Below are 17,769 nucleotides of genomic sequence, written 5' to 3'. Positions count from 1 at the left end.
TAGCCATGCACGTCTTCTAACACTATCAAGGGGCTTCGAGAAGGCATTCAACTCTGTAAGGGTGAGTTGCTTCTCTCGAGTTATATTCGAGAGGTCCTCATGAAAAGTTTATCACAGGCTCCTCATTAATAAGCACGTATTAGCTAGTTATTGTTGATTCTGGACTAAGTCAGGCATTGTTTGGCAGGTGGGTCTGACGAAGTGACTCAAACGCTCTGGACTTGGGATACAGTTCTACACAAACAGTCGAGGTTTGCTCAGCTGCTCCCCCTATATCCAGAACTAAGAACCCCAACGTTCGATTCTTCCTTTGTCGTCAATCGTGCGCGCAACAATGTCATCGTCCGGCTATGTCCTTCGAAGTCACACTCCAAGCCCGCAGGAATATCATGATATTCGAAAGGCGGCCGGTCTCACGCCTCCACCACTAGAAGCTAGCATACCAGCCCTGGCCGCCTCTTGGATATGCTTCAGTGCGTTTGAGGAATCGAAACTAGAGACAGAGGAGAAGCCACCCGTTGTGGCCATGGGTCGGGTCATTGGCGACGGCGCGCTGTTTCTTCAAATCGTTGACATTGCGGTCCACCCTGACCACCAGCGCAAAGGACTAGGAAAGGAGATCATGCGCAGTCTCGTCGAGTACATCGACAAACATGCCCCCGACGCGTATGTGTCTCTGGTAGCAGACCCCAAGGGACAGAGACTGTATCGCCAGTACGGATTCGAAGACTGTGCGCCTAGCCTTGGAATGTGGCGGTCTAAGCGCGTTAAGCAGTACAGAGCGGCGAAGAAAGCAAAAGAGGAGGAAGCGGCTCTGCTGGTAGAGTCTGGGAGCTCATGATTGGAGAACCAAGGGTCCCGTTGTCAATGCATCGGAGGTTGGAAGATTACCACGTAACGTGTATCTTGGCAGTCGACATTCAAGTCATCGAGACGACTTGACTACGAGGCTGGATATAATTTCCTCTGAGATCTCGCAAATGCTATTATATCGAGATTAGATAGTGTAATTAGTAAACTTGACGGACTTAGTGGGGGCGTGATGCAGAGCGCGCGGAGCCGTCAGTGAATCTACCGCGGTGAAGATCAACGTTCAATAGTGACAGTCGAAGCCACCGTTCGCGGAGCAGTGACTTTTGAGACGGCGTAGTTGTTGGAATAGGAAGACATACCCCTGGAAGCTCGCTCAGGAACCCCGATGCAGTGAAGACAAGGAGGGGCACTGCGAATCGATAGAATATCGCTAGCACCCCCGCCACGACAAGCGGCGGTATAACCAAGCCAGGAACCACCACTGTTCTACTTCACTGCCGCAAATCCTCTGCTATGCTTCCTCGGAAACCTCACGCGTTACTCCACGCTCTATGATAGACGAGAAAAACGGCGACTCTCATGGCGACTCCTCCCAGTACGTGGCCGTGTGAGGAGCCAGTGTTTCCGGTACGTACCCTTAGGGCATTCCGTGTAAGCCGCGGTGGTACCACTGCTGCTGGCCTTGACTTCCACACACCAGTATCGAAGATATGACTGACACGGCTATTCAGATCTTAGAACTTCCGGATGAGCTACGCGACCTTGTCCTGGGCTATGTGGCCCCGTCGGACCTCCGCAACGTATGCCTTGCCGGCCGCTCCATCTACTCGGCCGCTGCAGCCTTCCTCTGGAAACATGTCGTCTTAGTAGACGACTGGACACTGTATTCTGGACCCCCAGATTATCAGAAATGGGGGGAGCGCGGTTGCGGTGATCCTGACGAGCACGATGATACCCCAATCATACGGCGATTGCTTGTGCTGGCAAGGTACGACACCATGGATATGCCTTCAGAGAGCCTACTAACTCAAGGCAGGAATCCGCTCATCGCGTCAAAGGTCCAGAAGCTTACCCACCGGTGCCATCTTCCTACTCCTGGCATCTTCAACGAGCTCCCCAGGATGTTCTTTCACGCCCAAACGCTTTCACAAGACCCTCGCACTCGACGGCTGGTTCATCTGGCGATCCAGAACATGGTCAATCTGCAGACTTTAAGGATCGTTTTTGGGCATTGGCATCTCACAAAGGCCTTGTTGGAGGGTTTCTTGGACCCAGCACGGCCAAGGCGCGTACCCCTCCGAAAGCTCTGGTTGGAAAGTGTGTCTCTAGATAATGCGGAAATCGACTTTGGAAATAACATGGACCTCTCTGGACTAAAGAGTATCCGGATTCGGCGCCTCAGAGCTCACAATACGAATGATGTCACCATGTCCTTCCCAGAGTTCCAGCTCAATCGCGGAGGACACCCAATGAACATGCACAACGGTGCTGGCGGCTACTACCAGACGACTGTCAGTTTTGGGGAATTGCCAGGTCCGCATAGAGGACGTATACATGACGTCGAGGCGCTCGTGAAGATCGCGGAAGGGTTTGATGACCATATTTACGATGCTCTACCGGAAGCGAAAGAGTTCATTGAGCAATCCATTCGGAATCATCCGATACCGACAAGTAGAAGTGGTCGGACATCCGCGATACCTTTCATTCGAATACTGCAAATGTCGACACAAAGTCTTACTAATCTCAATCTGGACTGGGTGTTATGGCGTAGACTAGACTCGAGTAAGAGCCCTGAAGATGAGCTTAAAGCAGTGGAGATGATCGACCTCTTATCGAAGTTGAGGTTTCCTAACCTGCGAGCATTTCAGATGCGTAATGCGGTTGTGCAACCCACTAAGCTACCTGATGGCAATTACCTTCTGGACCCGAACAACTATGGCGCGACGCCGTTCCTTGACTTTATAGAGGCTCACTCTAAGCTGCAGTGCTTAGCATGGCCTATGGATAGATTCTATTCATTGAGGCGAGTCCCCGCAATTGTGGCATATAGAACCCGCGAGGTCGTCGCCCACCTAGGAAGGACTTTGTTGGACTTGAGAGTTGATTCCTACTACGAACAACAAGGAGAGCCGATGACTGATGAGAGCACAACATCCTCGGGTTTGGAGGCAAAGGCTCGCAGACGACGTTTTATCGCCGAATTTGCTCCACAACTGATGAAACTGAAGCAGATCAAGATGGAAGGCGGGATTCCGCGAGACGAGAAGAGAGAGACTATCAGAGCGTTGCATTATTGTCCTTTGGAGAAGCTCGTCCTCATCGGCGTTTCCTGCCCCATCGGTAACACTTGGGGGTTGAATGCTGAGGATCTCAAAAGGATTGATGAAGGAGAACATGAGTATCCCGGAGTGTTGGAAGAGGAACACAAGGACTGCCTCCTTTCTTTGACCTACGGAGCTCCCACAGTGTCACGCGATTTCAGATTTGAGCCGGCGTACGGATGGCCACCAGGCCCGCCCATGATGTACACCATCGCCGCACACCATGCCTCAACAATCACAGAACTCAAATTTTGTGGCTATAACGGCTCGCCAATCTTATCGCAATCGACCCCAATCACACAAAGCCTGCTTTCGCATCTCCGCTGCTTCCACAACCTAAAACAGCTCGTCCTCTCAATGTGGATCCTCACATACTTCAATCACGAAGACCGCGACGACGAGATCATCTCCTCCTGGCTGAATACCCGCTCTTCCTCGTCCACGGCTTTGGTCGTCGTCACACCCGCTGGTGCGTCCCCGAACCCTTCCCCGACCAGTTCTCTAGAAGCTCCACCGCTCGTCGCGCCCACCGTCGCTCCAAACACCCCGCCCGACGGCCCTGCTCCTGAGTTCGATAGATGGGCCGTCCTTCTCCGCACTAAGTTTTCGCCCTCAGCTCTCGCCTATCGCGTCGCAGCGGACATTGGGCCGTACCTCAGCGAGCAAGCAAAGGAGAACCCTGGAGGCGTGCGCGTGCGTGCTAGCTTCTGTCTCGGGACCTCGACAGGAGACATCTTCGACTTGGATCTTAGGATCGGGCGTGGTGATCAGGTGCTCGAGTTCGTAGGGCCGCGAGAGGAGGGCGAGAAAGGCAGGTGGTGGGATAAGCTGGAGGCGAGGAGGTGGTTCTAGGTGTGGATTATGAGTTTCACAAATGGGTTAGCTACGGCGCTGTGATGTTCATTTTGGGTTTTCCTGGCCCTTAAGTGTGGCGGCAGCTAAGCGTTTTACCTTCGGATGGAGTTCTTTGGATGCGATTCGGCATGCAAAAATATGTGAAGGGCGGGACATATCTCAGTGGCGGAGAAGGGACGGCTTAATGGGGATATGGGGGTCTACGGCCTTTCTTAAGTAATTGTAATAAGAATAGATCGATTTAATTGACTGTCGGTACCTTTGTGATTCGTACTTGATATTAGCACCTTTTTGACGTGCACTTTAAATTAGGTCATAAGAAGTCGGTTGATTCGAATGCTGCGAGAAGCATAAAGGGGAGCCAGTCCGTGCGATTCGGAGTCGATCTGGACTTGTTATTGACGGACGCTTTAAATCGTGTCATTGGAATGGGGGTGGTCTAAAAGTCGTGAGAAGTATGAACGGGAGCCAGTCCGTGCGATTTGAACTTGATTTTGGCTGGTTATTGACGGGACTCTTAGATTAGGACATGGGAAATAGGCTGATTTTAATGTTTTCGCACCGTCAGGAGTCTTCCATAGATTATCTGACATCGATACATCCGTCTGACTCTTGTGACCTTGTGAATGCTAGATGGTATACTCTACAACTGATATACACCCAAACCCACTATGCTATGCCTTCCAGGTTTCCCCAAAAGATTACTATATCACAAACATCCTCGCAGCAGCCCTATCTGCCTCCTCATACTTCTCTTTCATAATGAGATCACTCACTTTCTCTAGGCGTCGTAGCACGTCCTTCTCCTCCGACTCCAACTTCTCAACCTCGTCAGATTTTCCGCCAAGGCCAATCCAGCCCTTCCACCCAGGTGATTTCTCGGCTTTCGCCTTTGCGTCTTTCACTAATCGCCCCATCATCTTGGACCAGTTGTCCAACCCTGCCTCTTCGCATTCCATGCACTTCCTACGAGCCTTTTGATCTACAGGCTCGGATGGAGTGTACGATTTGGCGGTTTGCACGGCCTCGCGCGCCCAACTCAGGCCGGCTGAGCGCTGCGCGTCGGAGGATGCGGTGGCGAAGAGGATTTCACTGATGAAGTTCATGAGCGTGGCTTCTTCGCACACATCTGACGGAGAGCGAACGAGTGGTTCGTCGCCTGTGGGAGGAAGTGCTGGGTAAGAGGGTGTCTCTACAAACTGGCGGATTGAGTTCCATATTGAGGACTCCACTTCTGGCGGAGGTGGCGCAATTGGGGCAGGCGGGGCAGCGCGTCGTGCGCGTAGAACAGAGAGGAAGATTGGAAGAGCGGTGGCGACGTCGCCTGTTGTGGCGTAGTGTGTTGCCATAGTTGTTGCGGCCAGCACGACGTTGGGTGTTACAGATGGCGCGGAGGCGAATATGACGCCTGTCTTTCCGTTGACCACGTTTGTGGGATCGGGGAGGCCGGCACATGCGATGTCGAGGCCCCATTGGTACATTTCCTCGGCCGATTCGTTCAGACCTTTGAATGCTAACCAATCTGCATAGCTAAGAGCAGCGGTGAGCCGTTGGTGCGATGTGAAGCCTGGTGTCGTGAGAATTTTGAGGTAGTATGTTTCCGGAGGTTTCGATATCAGCTCGCAGTTCTCTTCTAGTGGCGGGTCAGGGGCACGCGGAGGTGGCGGTCGAGGTTTTGGATTTGATGCGGTTTTTATGTGCTCCGGCGGCCATGCAAGTTTATGGCCTCTTTTGGTCGTCTTTTCCACTACCCAGCCATCAATGTGCTCCGCCGCGCGTCCCATGCCTATTAACACCTCATAATACCCCTGACGCCATTCCTCGCTTTTCCCAGTGATGTCAAATCCAGCTTTGCCAACCCCAGGCACAATGATGCCTCCCTCTTCCTGCTCAGTCAGCCCAGCACCATCCTTGCTCGTATCTTCGAGCCTGTCGAGAGCGCCCATGAATTGAAAGTACGTCTTCACCCAATCTGGAACACCGCTCTGATTGTTTTCCGCGACTTCCTCCCACCGTCCATTGCGAAAGTAGTATTTTGTTATTAAGCTCCATTCTGGGGGAGAGGGAAAGGCGCGTTCTTGTTGTTCTGAAAGAATAGCTAAACTAGCTATAGTACCAAGTGACGATATTGCGAAAAAGATGATAGAGAACTTGACGGATAGCTTCGCGGTGTCCTTTATGTATTTCTTCCGTTCAGTGGTAAGGAGTCGATTTAATTGCCACTGCCCATTGCGAGTCCGCGGATGCAAACGGCGTGAGGATGGGTATAGGAACGGGAGCTGCGGCCGAGGGGAAGCAGGCGATACGACGAGGAGGAGCTGGGAGTTGTGGGAGAACTGCCGTGGGGTTGGAGGTCGAGAGCTGGGATTACAGCATCGTGACGGTGGCGTGTGAGGTATTAGGCGACAGGTCGGGAGCCGCGAGGGAGGCATTGCGCTCGAGGAGACGAAATTGCGAATGGGAAGTCGAACGTCTCGGCTTGTATAGAATCATGGTGTTGAGTTCGGGTTCGGCCACAGCGCAGATCTCAGCACGCCACCTAAAGCGGTGAGTATTTTCTGCCCCGCTAAAAAGTTCGGGACTTCATTTTTCCCACCAAAGCTCAAGCTTCCATCCTATACATTACCCTTCGACATTTCGACTTTTGGATAGAACCTACCATCCGCCATGTCTAAAGAACCGAAAGATAAGCAAGCCAAGCAGGGGAAAGAGGAGAAGCGGGCACGGAAAGAAGCCAAACGCGAGAAGAAGAGGCTTGCGGAAGAGGCTGCGGCGGTAGCAGAGCCAGTACAACCTGTGCAGGAGGTCAACGCGAATGGATCGAAGGAGAACAAAAGGTCGAGGAAGAGGAAGCTCGAGGACGAAGTAGCAGAAGAGCCCAAGAAAAAGAAGAAGTCAAAGAAGAGCAAAGACGACGAAGTAATGGAGGACGCCGTCGTAGCCCCCGTTGAGGCTGTTGAAGATTCCAAGAAGTCCAAGAAGCCTAAGAAGGCCAAAAAAGAGGACATTGCTGAGAGCGACGCCATTGTAACTCCCATTGAACCTGAGCAAGAATCCAAAAAGTCCAAAAAGTCGAAGAAGAGGAAGTCGGAGGCAGACACAGCGAATACGACAAAGAAGACTACAAACGGAGCATCGGCAGGTGGTGATGTTTCCGAGAGCGAGCTCAAGGCAATCAAGAAGAAAGCCAAGCGAGGTGGCAAGGCCGGGAAGGGCGCTTCGAACGGTGTTTCTGGAGAAAGGCCAGCGGGTGGTGAAAATGCAGATGCCGATGCACCTGCGGTGAAGAAGCAGCGCTTCATCGTCTTTATAGGTATGTATATTTCTAACATTTGTCTGCCACAGTCTACTAATTGATTGACCTACTAGGCAATCTTCCCTACAGCGCAACAGAAGAATCTATCAAACAGCACTTCATCAAAATACGCCCTACTTCCATTCGTCCTAGAAAAGGCTACGCGTTCATGGACTTCAACGACTACGACCGTATGAAGACGTGTCTATCGCTATATCACCATAGTTCATTTGACGACGGTACCTCGCCCGCACGAGAGATAAACGTTGAATTGACGTAAGTTTAGACAGTCTTTGATACCATTATCTAGTCCGGTCAATCAGAGAAATCTAAATGATTGATTGCCTTTGACTAACATGGCTTCCTGATATAGGGCTGGCGGAGGCGGAAATACAGTGGAACGAAAAGCCAAAATCGACGCCAAGAACGAGAGACTCAACGAGCAACGCGAGCGTCGTAAGGTTGAGGAGGAACGCCAAAAGAACGAAGGGGATTCCAAGGGGTCGCGGCCACTTTCGAGAAAGAAGGCAGAGAAAACAGCAGAGAAGAAGCACGCGGAGAAGAAACCAGAACCAACGCCGGAGAAAAAGCCAGCGAAGGGAGAGTCTCACGTTGGTATCCACCCTAGTCGGTTGGGCAGGTTACTATTCTGAGATGTTTCGACAATTTGAATGGACTATTTTGCTTTTTAGATGGTATATTATATCAACTTCCGTTGCGTATAGAGGACGACACTATTGCGTCAAACAAAAGTTGACTTCATCTGGAACTGTTCGGGGTACGGGAACATCCTACTTTGCTCGGTGGTGTCTATTCACTAGTCTTCAAGTCCGAGAGTCTCATCCTTCGACTATTTGGGTACCAGGTACCCCGGACTTATTAGTGGAGACCGACAGAGCGCTAGTACAAAGTGAACGAAGTTTCTTGTACTGACATATTCTTTTGGCGTCAGTCAAGCGTATGTTAAAAGCTCGCTCCATTTATTAGTCGAGAAGGGTGAGCGTTAGTGCACTCTAATTGAGTTATACCAAATGTATTCATGTCTGCAAGCTAGACTGAGACTGTGAGCGCTTCAAACACCTGCCGGCGCCATGGGGTGCCTTCAGTCGATCACTTCGTAAGACAATGTGGGCGCAAGGGTGGCAGTGCCTAAATGTACATATATCACCTCATAATGCCAAAACACCATTTACCCCAACAATGGAAAGCTCCTCAAGAGAGAGGCGGGTTTGCTCTCAGCTGCGTGGACAATGTTTATGCGAGCACTTCAATGAGGCTTGAAGTTCGCCTTTTATAATGGAATGGTCTGTCCGCTCACAGATGCTCAACCTTGACACGAGCAACGGCCGCATGCTATGGCTAAGCCTAACCACTGCCTACCATCCATGTCTCCATTAATCTAATCACGGCGACTCCGTCGCAAAGCAGCACGAGAACCCTGGCAGCAAATCAGTACCGCCTTTTAGCCCACGCCGCCAGGGTCCAAGCCGCGCACAGCAGCTGGGTGGATGCGCCATGCCTAAAGGCCGCTAGCGCCATCTCGCCTCCGCTGGAAGCCAATCTAAAGCGTAGCATCGCCTGAACCACTCAACACCAGGGACCCCCATCACGGCCTCAGACACACGGCCCCTCACACGGCTTGTGCGCACTTCCCCCTCCACAACTCGCAACAACACCACGCTCGCCTCCCTGTTCTGGAAGGGCACGCGGTGGCCCCTTGCACCGGGCCATCGGCCGTGGTGCCCCATCAGTGCCGGCATGCGCGCAGCAGGTGCATGTCCTCTTGATTTGAGCCCTGTAAGATGATCACAACCCGGAGGCGAGCCTTGCATGGCGAATAGGCCGTGCGATCGTCAGGGCGTGCAGCTCGGCGGTGGAGATGCTGCTGTGAGAGGGGGAGCACCTGAACGCTCGCACTGGGTCGGAGTGTATGTTATGTATAAAGGGATCGTCCTGCGGTTTTCGGTAGTGAAGAGGTGCAGACAGAGACCTTGTGGCTTCAACCTGACTTTCTTTTCTTGTCTATACCCTCGTTTTCTTTATACAAGAGTGTCATCATGCTGTCTAAGATATTGATCACTGCTGCGGTTTTGGGTGGGGTGGTGAGAGGTGTCCCGCTTAGGGAGAGAAGACAGGCGACGGTGCCTCAGTTCGTGCTAGATTATGGTAAGTACTTCTTCATGTCTTTTCCGATGGCTGCTCAGATGTTCTGATTCTGACTCTGTATAGCCCCTTTAGTCTGGTTACATTCCCAAGAAGCGTATCTACCATCAGACATATCCGCCCAACTCGCCAACACGAAACCCGAACATGAATTTGTCGCCGTTGCAGGTCCATCACCACTCACTCTGGACAACCTAAACCAACTGAACTCTCCAAACACCACCTACCTCACATCCACAGTAGACATTACCACCAATCCTGCTTTCTTGAATGGAGTAAAGCCTGACGCATCGGGGAAAACTAACGATGCCGTCTCAGCTGCTATCATCGTGAACGACCATGGATCTGGAAACGTGGACGCCTTTTACATGTACTTCTACGCCTTCAACTGGGGAGGAATCGTCCTAGGGCAGAACCTAGGTAACCACGTTGGTGATTGGTAAGGTAGCCTTGATCGTAGCAAGTGATTTTGTCTAATCTGCTTACAGGGAACACAACATGATCAGGTTCAAGAATGGCGTGCCAGATCTGGTATGGTACTCGCAACACTCAAATGGCGAGGCCTTCAAGTACTCCATCCTGGAAAAGAATGGTCTCCGGGTAAGCCAAGGCTGTCTCCTATCTATGCAGCTTTCGCCGTTGCACTGTTCTTTCTCGTCGACGATCTTTCGAACTCGGCTAACATATCCGCAGCCCATCTCATACTCTGGCAATGGCTCCCATGCCAACTACGCCATCAAGGGGAAACACGATCATACTATCCCGAATCTCAACCTCCCCGACGGCCTCATCGTCGACAACACAGACCAAGGCACTCTGTGGGACCCAACTCTTTCCACATACTATTATGCCTACGACCCGGCCGCGTCTTCATTCACGCCTTACGATAGCAGCACCCCGGTGAATTGGCTGAACTACACCGGACGATGGGGAGACGAACAGTATCCGGATAGCGACAAGCGCCAGAAGAAGTTCTTCGGTCAACCTAAGTATGCCACAGGTCCAACGGGACCTGCGGATAAGCAATTGAACAGGACGGATGTGTGTCCTAGCAATGGAAACGAATGTATCCATCGCGGCATACTTGTTCCGCGCGATCTTTAAGGCGATTGTGCTTCTGCATTTTGGACGGCGTGTGGTATACCTATATCCCTACAGGACACGGCTTTGCATAGTGCATGTTTTGGTCGGATTATGTGGAAGTCCCTATTTTAGATGTCAATGCTACTCTAATTAATCACTATACTTAAAGTCAGTTCTAGAGACTGACAAAGCACATATGCTTGCTCAACAAGATTGGCAGTGCAACAACCCATTAGACGGAATATAGACATCTTACAGCCAGTGTACGACTATGCCAGTCACGCGACGATAGCAGGAGAGTGGAGGACTGATATAGCTTCAGTCCTTCATAACTAGGCATCTTCCAGGATAAGCGGAGAGAAGGAATCCCTTCGACCTGGTGATGCAGCAAATAAAGGAGTCGAGTGTGACGTTGAGGTCTTGGCCCGCCATGATTACTAGTTCACGCGTCCACCGATAGCCCCACTTCTCCTTCTTTTCACCAACCGGCGCGGCCACCCGCAGAGAGCAGCGGTGTGACATTGTCACTGCTAGACCACATCGCCATTGAACGTGAGACGACTGCCTCTGACTTACAGCTTCTTCGCCACGGGCTCCGCCGGGTGCCTGATATCCCGCCTTCTGCCTTGGTGGACCCGGCTAGCAGCTAGGCATCCTCACGAAAACACATGACAGCGCGATTTCACCGCCTCTGGTGTCCGACGTTAAAAACACACTGGGCATCTGCTTCTTTTTCTTATCATCTCCCTCTCTTCATTTCCGTCTTCCATTCACATCCCTCACCATCCACGTCTCCATTCCTTCGACAATACGCGGTGCCTACCAGTGATAAGCACACGATGGCTTCTTCTACCACGACGACACTCCCCGAGGTGCCCGCGAAACATGACGGCTTCATTCCATTCGTGGCTAGCCACCCAGACAAGTCCATCGTTGAATTGCTCGAGCCGTACAAACAGTATGACGCCAAGCTCCGGGAAATATACGCTCAGGAGCCGCAGCATCCAGCGCTGGCCAACCCTTTCGTCAACGTTGTTCCTCTATTCAATGGTCATGAAGCTGATCTCAAAGTTCGTGCTCGTGACTTGAGCTCCGAATCTGCTGAGGAGAAAGATAGGTATATCATGTCTCTCGATGATGAGGACCGCAAGCAGAGTGGTGCTCCAGCTGTTGTTCCAGATCTCAAGACTTTTCAGCAGAATCTCACCGTCTTTTCCGAATCATCCCTGGTTGACCTTGACTGGAACAATGTCGTGGCCGCTGGCAGCTCCGTGGTCACCTCTCTCTTGCCCGTTCCGGAGAAATATAAATCTTCCAAGAGGGCTCTCCGACAATACTATCATGAGATAGTAGCCCCTGCTTCTGATGTCGATTTGTTCCTGTACGGCCTGAGCGAGGAGGAGGCAGTCAAGAAGATCATCCAGATCGAGACCAAGATCAGAGACGCCATTCTGACTGAAACGACTACGGTTCGTACCAAGAACGCCATCACGATTGCCAGCCAATATCCCACACGCCACGTGCAGATCGTTCTCCGTATCTACAAATCTGTTTCGGAAATTCTTACGGGGTTTGATGTCGACTGCTCCTGTGCAGCCTATGATGGGAAACAGGTCTACGCATCTCCTCGCGCAATTGGCGCATACATGACTCAATGCAACACCATCGACCTATCGCGACGATCTCCTTCCTGTAAGACTTATCGAGTCAATTAGTCTTACGCGTGCTAATTGATCGAGACGAATCTCGTCTCTCGAAGTACAGTCATAGAGGGTTCGAGGTTTATTGGCCTCTGTTGGACCGCTCCAGGATCGATCCAACTATATTCGAGCGGTCGTTTGCTCGTACTGTTGGTCTTGCTAGACTGCTTGTCTTGGAGAAACTCCCAACATCCTCTGAACGTGATTCTTACATGGATCAACGTCGAAAAGAGCGAGGACGGCCGACGCTCAACACACACAATCGATACAGTCATAGGACGTGGGGTAACCTTAAAGACGACCACGAAGATGAGATCGCAGAATGGGTCGAGCAAGACGACGTCAGCGACTACCATACCTTTGTAAGTTGCCCCCCGCAATCCATCGACACAACTCTGTGTACCTTACCTTGCCGCTATCCGGGGTGCCTCAATTCATTTTCAGAAATACCAATGAGCTAGCACTGCAATGTTCTAAGTACGCTACAAAAAACGCTGGGCCAACTTAGACAGCGCTTTCTCCGCCTGGGTAGTATGCTACCTACAGATTTCTAGAAATACGTTGAGGCACCACGAACAGTCGCAGATAGGTGTACACAGCTATAACGAAACACAGTGTACAGCTTCCAGCGGTGATTACTAACCTCGACAGACTGTCCCATACGGTGTCAAATTCCATGCGAAGAAGATAGAGAAGTTGCTCTATACCAAAGATCTTCTTCTTAACGCGGAATGGAACAAGCCCAAAGACCGAGAGGTCAACCTGCATCGGCATCCTGCTTTCTTCGGATTTGCGGAAGACGTCATTCATGACTGTTGCGGTTTCTGCCCAACACCGTTCACACCAGAGGAGCACGATGCGGCGGAGACAGAGAGCAAAATCTATGTTTCGGGGGAGATTTCTTTCATCAAAGACGATGCGGGAAGACAAGCAATTGGTAGTTTCAATCCGATCACAGACGACGATTGGACCGATATGGCGTAAGTCATCTGAAGTCCATCATTTTTACAGAGGCTAAAATTTCGCAGATATGTAGGAAACACAGCACAATTGTGTCAAGCCATCGTTGATGGCGATCTCGAACACGTTCAGGACTGGCTTTCCCAGGAAGGATCCGATCCCAATTGCCGCGATTATACCGGACGAACTCCGCTGCACTTAGCGGTCCAGAGCTCGACACCAGAAATTGTCCAAGCACTCATCGATCGAGGTGCCCGCTTAGTGGCCAGACTGGCGGATGGTCGCACGGCCCTACATCTTGCAGCCGCCAGGGGTAATGTAGAAATGGTCAGTATGATCATGCAGAGAAGTGAAGCAAACGAAGAAGACGAGATAAAGAAGGAAGATCTCCGCAAGGAAGTTAGAATCGCAGCTAGGAATGTGGTCAAACCCGACGATAAGAGCGAGGCAGATGAGGAGCATGAACAAGATAAAGAGAGCGATGGAGAACTAATCGACGACGAACAGTCTAATGACGACTTCAGATCCACCACAACAAGCTCTTTTGTTCAGGTCAAGGACAAGACGTCTGAGAAAGAGGTAGACGACGACGCGGACGAGGAGCCAGATTTCTATGACGTAAACGTACTGGCTTGGGACACTGGATGCTCGCCACTCCATCTTGCGATCGTCAACGGGCACGTTGACGTTGTCAAAGAGCTTGTTCAATCGTACGGCGCCGATGTACTTCTGCCGATCAAGCTCCTCAACGATTACGACAAATCCCCTCGTGCAGCAATCCTCACTCTAGCTCTGTCTCTCCAGCTTCCCCTGGAAAAGGCCAAGAAAATGACTGAAACACTATTAGAACTTGGCGCTTCTTCGGCTCAGGCTGATATAAATCAGACTACCGCTCTCCATTATTTCGCAGGCGTGAATCCAGAGCTATTGCCCGTCCTCTTTGAGCATGACGAACCTGCAGCAAAGCGCAGTATCAATCATCTCTCAGTCACAGGCTCGGCATGGAGTCCCTTTTCGCAGAGCCCGTTGATGACTGCTATCGAGAGCCGCAATACTATTGGGGTCATGAAGCTGCTCAACGCGGGTGCCAAAACGACGATCGAATTTTCGGATTGGATGAAATCAATAACCGTGAAGTACGATGAGTTTGCTTCACGAGATTCGAAACAAAACCAGTCCGCTTTCGTCAGGGACCTGGAACAGCCAATCATCCTGGCTGTACAGAACAAACTTCCCTCGGTGGCGATAGAGCTCCTGAGCCGTGGCGCTGATCCCAACACTTTGACTAAGGATACCAAGCAGTGTATCACAGACGAATGGATGAGGAGTTATCGCAAAATGGAAAGCCTTCTGGATCTTGTGCAGGAGAAACTGAAAACTTTGAGGGAGTTTACCGCTCTCACCGAGTTAAAGCAGCCCGACCCACGAGTCGTTGATGGCGAGGACTACCTGAAGGAACTGAGGGAAGGCACCTACAAGCATTTTGCAGGCAACATAGCTCTTAATCGGGCTAAGAAGACGGACGAGGTGGCTCAAAAGCAATACGAGCGCAACCTGGAAGACGCCAAGAATAAGAAAGGCATCACGGAGAAGAAAAGGGCTGTGGAAGGCTTAATTCTAGAATTCGAAAAACTAGAGGCGCTTCTAGTCCAGAAGGAATCGAAGACACTGAAGGAGCTGCACCCAGACCTGGACCTGTCTAAATCTAATCGGGGGACAAACTGGAACACGAGATCGCAGGATCCTAAACCGAATCCATTTAAGCTTGAGTTCGGCTTCAACAAAGTGCATGATCTTGATGATGAGAAGCGCGATGCTTATCTGGAACTGTATGTTTTCTCGAGGCGTTTGTTTGCTTGTATATAGCTAACGGCTCTACAGATTTCAAGCAGTCTGGGCCGGAGATATCGACTCGATCAAAAAGTTTACGCTCGCTCCTTGGGGGGATGATTCGGATCGAACGCCCCTCAAGATCGCCGTCACTGACGACGAGGGCTTCTCTCCCTTCAGCATTGCTATCCTTCGCCACCATTTTCCCGTTGCGAAGGCTCTCCTAGAGATAGCGAAAGCGCAATACAAGCCAACCGAGGCCAAAGGCACAGAGATATACAACCTAGCGGAGAGTGACGACGAGTATAGCGAGGAGGAAGAAGATGACAGCGATAACGATATTCGGATCGACAAACAGATCATTGACAAGCCGTTCACCATCGAAAATATCGGAGAGATCTCTACCCAAGTCAAAAGCACCACTCAACCTGCGGAAATCCTTTCATGGTCATGCGACGTTTGGAAATACTTTGAGGTGCTTCCCGATGGCCGTGTTTACTTCTATGGATCTTCCACTCGTAAGGCCGACCTACATAAAGTAGACAGCCTATTGAAATTCGCCATATTTTCGAACGACGACGAGCTATTCAAGTTTCTTCTTGCGCTTAGTACGGAGTACAAGAGCGCCTCGGTGGAAGAGATGCCTCGTGTTCCGACATTTTCGAACTCCGACTTTGAATACGCAATCGGCCTGGGGCGTTTCGATTTGCTCGGCCAAATGATCAAGCATGCTGGTGCTGGCCTCGCGCTGGATGCCTTGGTCAAAAAAAGCGGTGTCAAGATTGAAGAGCGTCCCCGTTACTATCAAGGTCTGAGTGTTCATGGCACTAAGCGCAGCGATTGGGCTGCTGCTGGACGGCGCTCTCAGATGCGAACAACGGTCAGCGAAAGCTGGCCGCCTGCGCTCTCTGCTGCTGCAAACGGAAACATAGAGAGCGTCGAATGGTTCCTGGGAGACACCCCGACGAGATTGTATTTGGAATTCGCCGAAACCAACAAAGCGGACAAACGTCTGCGACAGCTTGCTCAAGCAAATGGAGGATTTGACAAGGTGCTTTCGACTTGGTTGGGCGCCCGACGTGAGTACATCCCTAGCAAATGACCTCTGGAATCACGTTTGAAGTATATCGAAATGGAGCTAACATCATGGTATAGGTGATCTGATCATCCACATGGCGGTGCTCTCGAAGCCGTCTTCGGATTCGGTTCGTCTCCTTGAATATCTTATCAAAGCCGTACCAGACTCTCTCCACACTAAGTCGACGAAAGGCTACACTCCTCTCGCTCTCGCCTTCGCCCTTCGCCGAGTCGCCGCAGCACGCACCCTCATTGCCGCAGGTGCGGATCAGACGACACGAGATCACTCCGGCAACAACATTCTCCACATCCTGTTCAATGGGATCAATTCCCAGGCCCTGTTTCATGGCATCAACTCCCCGGCCAAAACAAAGAAGGATGGTCTACAAAAGATGTTGGAACTGATCGATCCTCGATTGGTGTCTTCCCTTCTGACGGAGCGCTCGCAAGACGGGCCTGGTGCAGCTACTCCCCTTGCACTTTGGCTCCACTCAAGCAATCAAAGCGGCTACTACTATTTTGGACACCACCGCTCAGGAACTGAGAACCAGAATAACGAGACAGAGGAGAAGGTTGCTACGCTTCGCACTATCCTTGACTTCTCCAGCAAGACCGGGTACGAGCATCTTGAGCTTCTTGATGGGGCCGGAGACACCCCTGTCCATATGGCCACCAAGCTCCAGCTTCACGACTCCTTGAAGCTGATGCTTGAGCGGAGGCCTGACCTGCTCTACCGCGAGAACGCGACTGGTCGTACGCCAGCTGAGATGGCAGAAGACGCCTACATCGCTGAGCGAGTCAAGGACGTACCGCAATTCCACAAGAACAACACTAGCATTACCGACCGATCGCAAGAGAGTTTCGTTGAGGGTGCCGAAGATGACGCGAAGAAAGCCACCGAGCGCGAGAAGATCTGGACGCTTTGCAGGACTATCTTGGCGGATAAGCCGGCGAGGCGACGCTTGGTCAGTCTGTTTGAGGCTAATGAGGTCGCGAAGAGGCTGGCGTCGAGGAAGAAGAAGTCGGCTAGGGACGCGACTGGTCGCCCCGTTGTCGACGCCAATGGCCAGGGGCAGGAAGTGGAGGAGACCACTGAGGATGAGGTGTCGAAGTTCTATAGCACTGCGGCGGGATGGGATGAGGATGATGCTATGGACGACGAGCAGTAGGGGCGAGGTGTGTGGGATGATAAAATGGTATGAAAGCACCTGGGATTGTTCCGGCCTTGAAACTGGGCTCAAAAATGCATGGGGTGGCAATGCTCTACGGTAAATGTGGCGAACAACGGTCATAATGGTAGTACAAAAGTAGTCTATTGTACTTAGCTATCCAAGTATGATATAAAACAACATTGTCCAAATACCCCCAGCATTGACATGCAATGGCTCGTTATAGATCCGCATGCACTTCTTTATCACTGCTTGTGGTCCCTCGCCGTATTTTTAGGACTCTCAACTGGTTTGACGTTCAGCGCTTTGGACTGTTGGTAAATTTGTGAGGCCGCCCCAGACGGCGCCAGAGGGGTGTACATTTGGAATATTACACACACTAGTGGAAAGCATACACGGCTTCGTGACGAGGCATGGTAGGACCTAATTAGGTAGTTGGCTGATCAACACTATTTGAAAAGCCAGCTCAAATATCGCCGTGAAAAGGTCCCTCTTGTCATGTC

The 17,769-nt window shown here is 51.3% G+C and overlaps 6 protein-coding genes across 6 annotated transcripts; 5 read left to right on the top strand and 1 right to left on the bottom strand.

Annotated features, from left to right (window-relative positions):
• Nucleotides 1-29: 29 nt before the first annotated feature.
• On the top strand, nucleotides 30-1,214 carry BDZ99DRAFT_431175 (acyl-CoA N-acyltransferase). Its single transcript, XM_033717277.1, has 2 exons — nucleotides 30-61; nucleotides 144-1,214. The coding sequence occupies exon 2, from the start codon at nucleotides 335-337 to the stop codon at nucleotides 839-841; it is 507 nt and encodes a 168-aa protein (XP_033584203.1). The 5' UTR covers nucleotides 30-61; nucleotides 144-334; the 3' UTR covers nucleotides 842-1,214.
• Nucleotides 1,215-1,523: 309 nt separating this feature from the next.
• BDZ99DRAFT_431173 (uncharacterized protein) lies at nucleotides 1,524-4,246 on the top strand (the record flags this gene model as incomplete). The annotated part of the gene is made up of 2 exons (XM_033717276.1): nucleotides 1,524-1,801; nucleotides 1,850-4,246. The coding sequence occupies 2 exons, from the start codon at nucleotides 1,524-1,526 to the stop codon at nucleotides 3,984-3,986; spliced, it is 2,415 nt and encodes an 804-aa protein (XP_033584202.1). The 3' UTR covers nucleotides 3,987-4,246.
• Nucleotides 4,247-4,485: 239 nt separating this feature from the next.
• BDZ99DRAFT_431170 (uncharacterized protein) lies at nucleotides 4,486-6,455 on the bottom strand. The gene has a single exon (XM_033717275.1). The coding sequence runs from the start codon at nucleotides 6,419-6,421 to the stop codon at nucleotides 4,694-4,696; it is 1,728 nt and encodes a 575-aa protein (XP_033584201.1). The 5' UTR covers nucleotides 6,422-6,455; the 3' UTR covers nucleotides 4,486-4,693.
• A 154-nt stretch (nucleotides 6,456-6,609) lies between these two features.
• Nucleotides 6,610-8,173, top strand: BDZ99DRAFT_11587 (uncharacterized protein). Its single transcript, XM_033712467.1, has 3 exons — nucleotides 6,610-7,302; nucleotides 7,359-7,560; nucleotides 7,658-8,173. The coding sequence occupies exons 1-3, from the start codon at nucleotides 6,657-6,659 to the stop codon at nucleotides 7,935-7,937; spliced, it is 1,128 nt and encodes a 375-aa protein (XP_033584200.1). The 5' UTR covers nucleotides 6,610-6,656; the 3' UTR covers nucleotides 7,938-8,173.
• A 786-nt stretch (nucleotides 8,174-8,959) lies between these two features.
• Nucleotides 8,960-10,654, top strand: BDZ99DRAFT_456985 (uncharacterized protein). Its single transcript, XM_033718586.1, has 4 exons — nucleotides 8,960-9,450; nucleotides 9,514-9,886; nucleotides 9,936-10,047; nucleotides 10,141-10,654. Exons 1-4 carry the CDS (start codon nucleotides 9,342-9,344, stop codon nucleotides 10,549-10,551), a joined length of 1,005 nt encoding a protein of 334 aa, XP_033584199.1. The 5' UTR covers nucleotides 8,960-9,341; the 3' UTR covers nucleotides 10,552-10,654.
• A 715-nt stretch (nucleotides 10,655-11,369) lies between these two features.
• Nucleotides 11,370-17,464, top strand: BDZ99DRAFT_493090 (ankyrin repeat protein; the record flags this gene model as incomplete). The annotated part of the gene is made up of 6 exons (XM_033723204.1): nucleotides 11,370-12,143; nucleotides 12,290-12,592; nucleotides 12,882-13,210; nucleotides 13,259-15,019; nucleotides 15,072-16,099; nucleotides 16,176-17,464. The coding sequence occupies 6 exons, from the start codon at nucleotides 11,370-11,372 to the stop codon at nucleotides 17,264-17,266; spliced, it is 5,286 nt and encodes a 1,761-aa protein (XP_033584198.1). The 3' UTR covers nucleotides 17,267-17,464.
• Between the last annotated feature and the right edge of the window lie 305 nt (nucleotides 17,465-17,769).

Source organism: Mytilinidion resinicola, assembly GCF_010093595.1.
Source record: "Mytilinidion resinicola strain CBS 304.34 unplaced genomic scaffold BDZ99scaffold_1, whole genome shotgun sequence".
NCBI lineage: Eukaryota > Fungi > Ascomycota > Dothideomycetes > Mytilinidiales > Mytilinidiaceae > Mytilinidion > Mytilinidion resinicola.
This window is presented reverse-complemented; position numbering and strand designations above follow the sequence as displayed.

Coding starts and splice junctions, on each gene's coding strand:
- BDZ99DRAFT_456985 (XM_033718586.1), top strand. CDS start 9,342: ATGCTGTCTAAGATATTGATCACTGCTGCGGTTTTGGGTGGGGTGGTG. Junction 9,887..9,935: donor GGTAACCACGTTGGTGATTG/GTAAGGTAGCCT, acceptor ATCTGCTTACAG/GGAACACAACATGATCAGGT. Junction 10,048..10,140: donor TGGAAAAGAATGGTCTCCGG/GTAAGCCAAGGC, acceptor ACATATCCGCAG/CCCATCTCATACTCTGGCAA.
- BDZ99DRAFT_11587 (XM_033712467.1), top strand. CDS start 6,657: ATGTCTAAAGAACCGAAAGATAAGCAAGCCAAGCAGGGGAAAGAGGAG. Junction 7,303..7,358: donor GCGCTTCATCGTCTTTATAG/GTATGTATATTT, acceptor TTGACCTACTAG/GCAATCTTCCCTACAGCGCA. Junction 7,561..7,657: donor GAGATAAACGTTGAATTGAC/GTAAGTTTAGAC, acceptor TTCCTGATATAG/GGCTGGCGGAGGCGGAAATA.
- BDZ99DRAFT_431170 (XM_033717275.1), bottom strand. CDS start 6,421: ATGCCTCCCTCGCGGCTCCCGACCTGTCGCCTAATACCTCACACGCCA.
- BDZ99DRAFT_431175 (XM_033717277.1), top strand. CDS start 335: ATGTCATCGTCCGGCTATGTCCTTCGAAGTCACACTCCAAGCCCGCAG.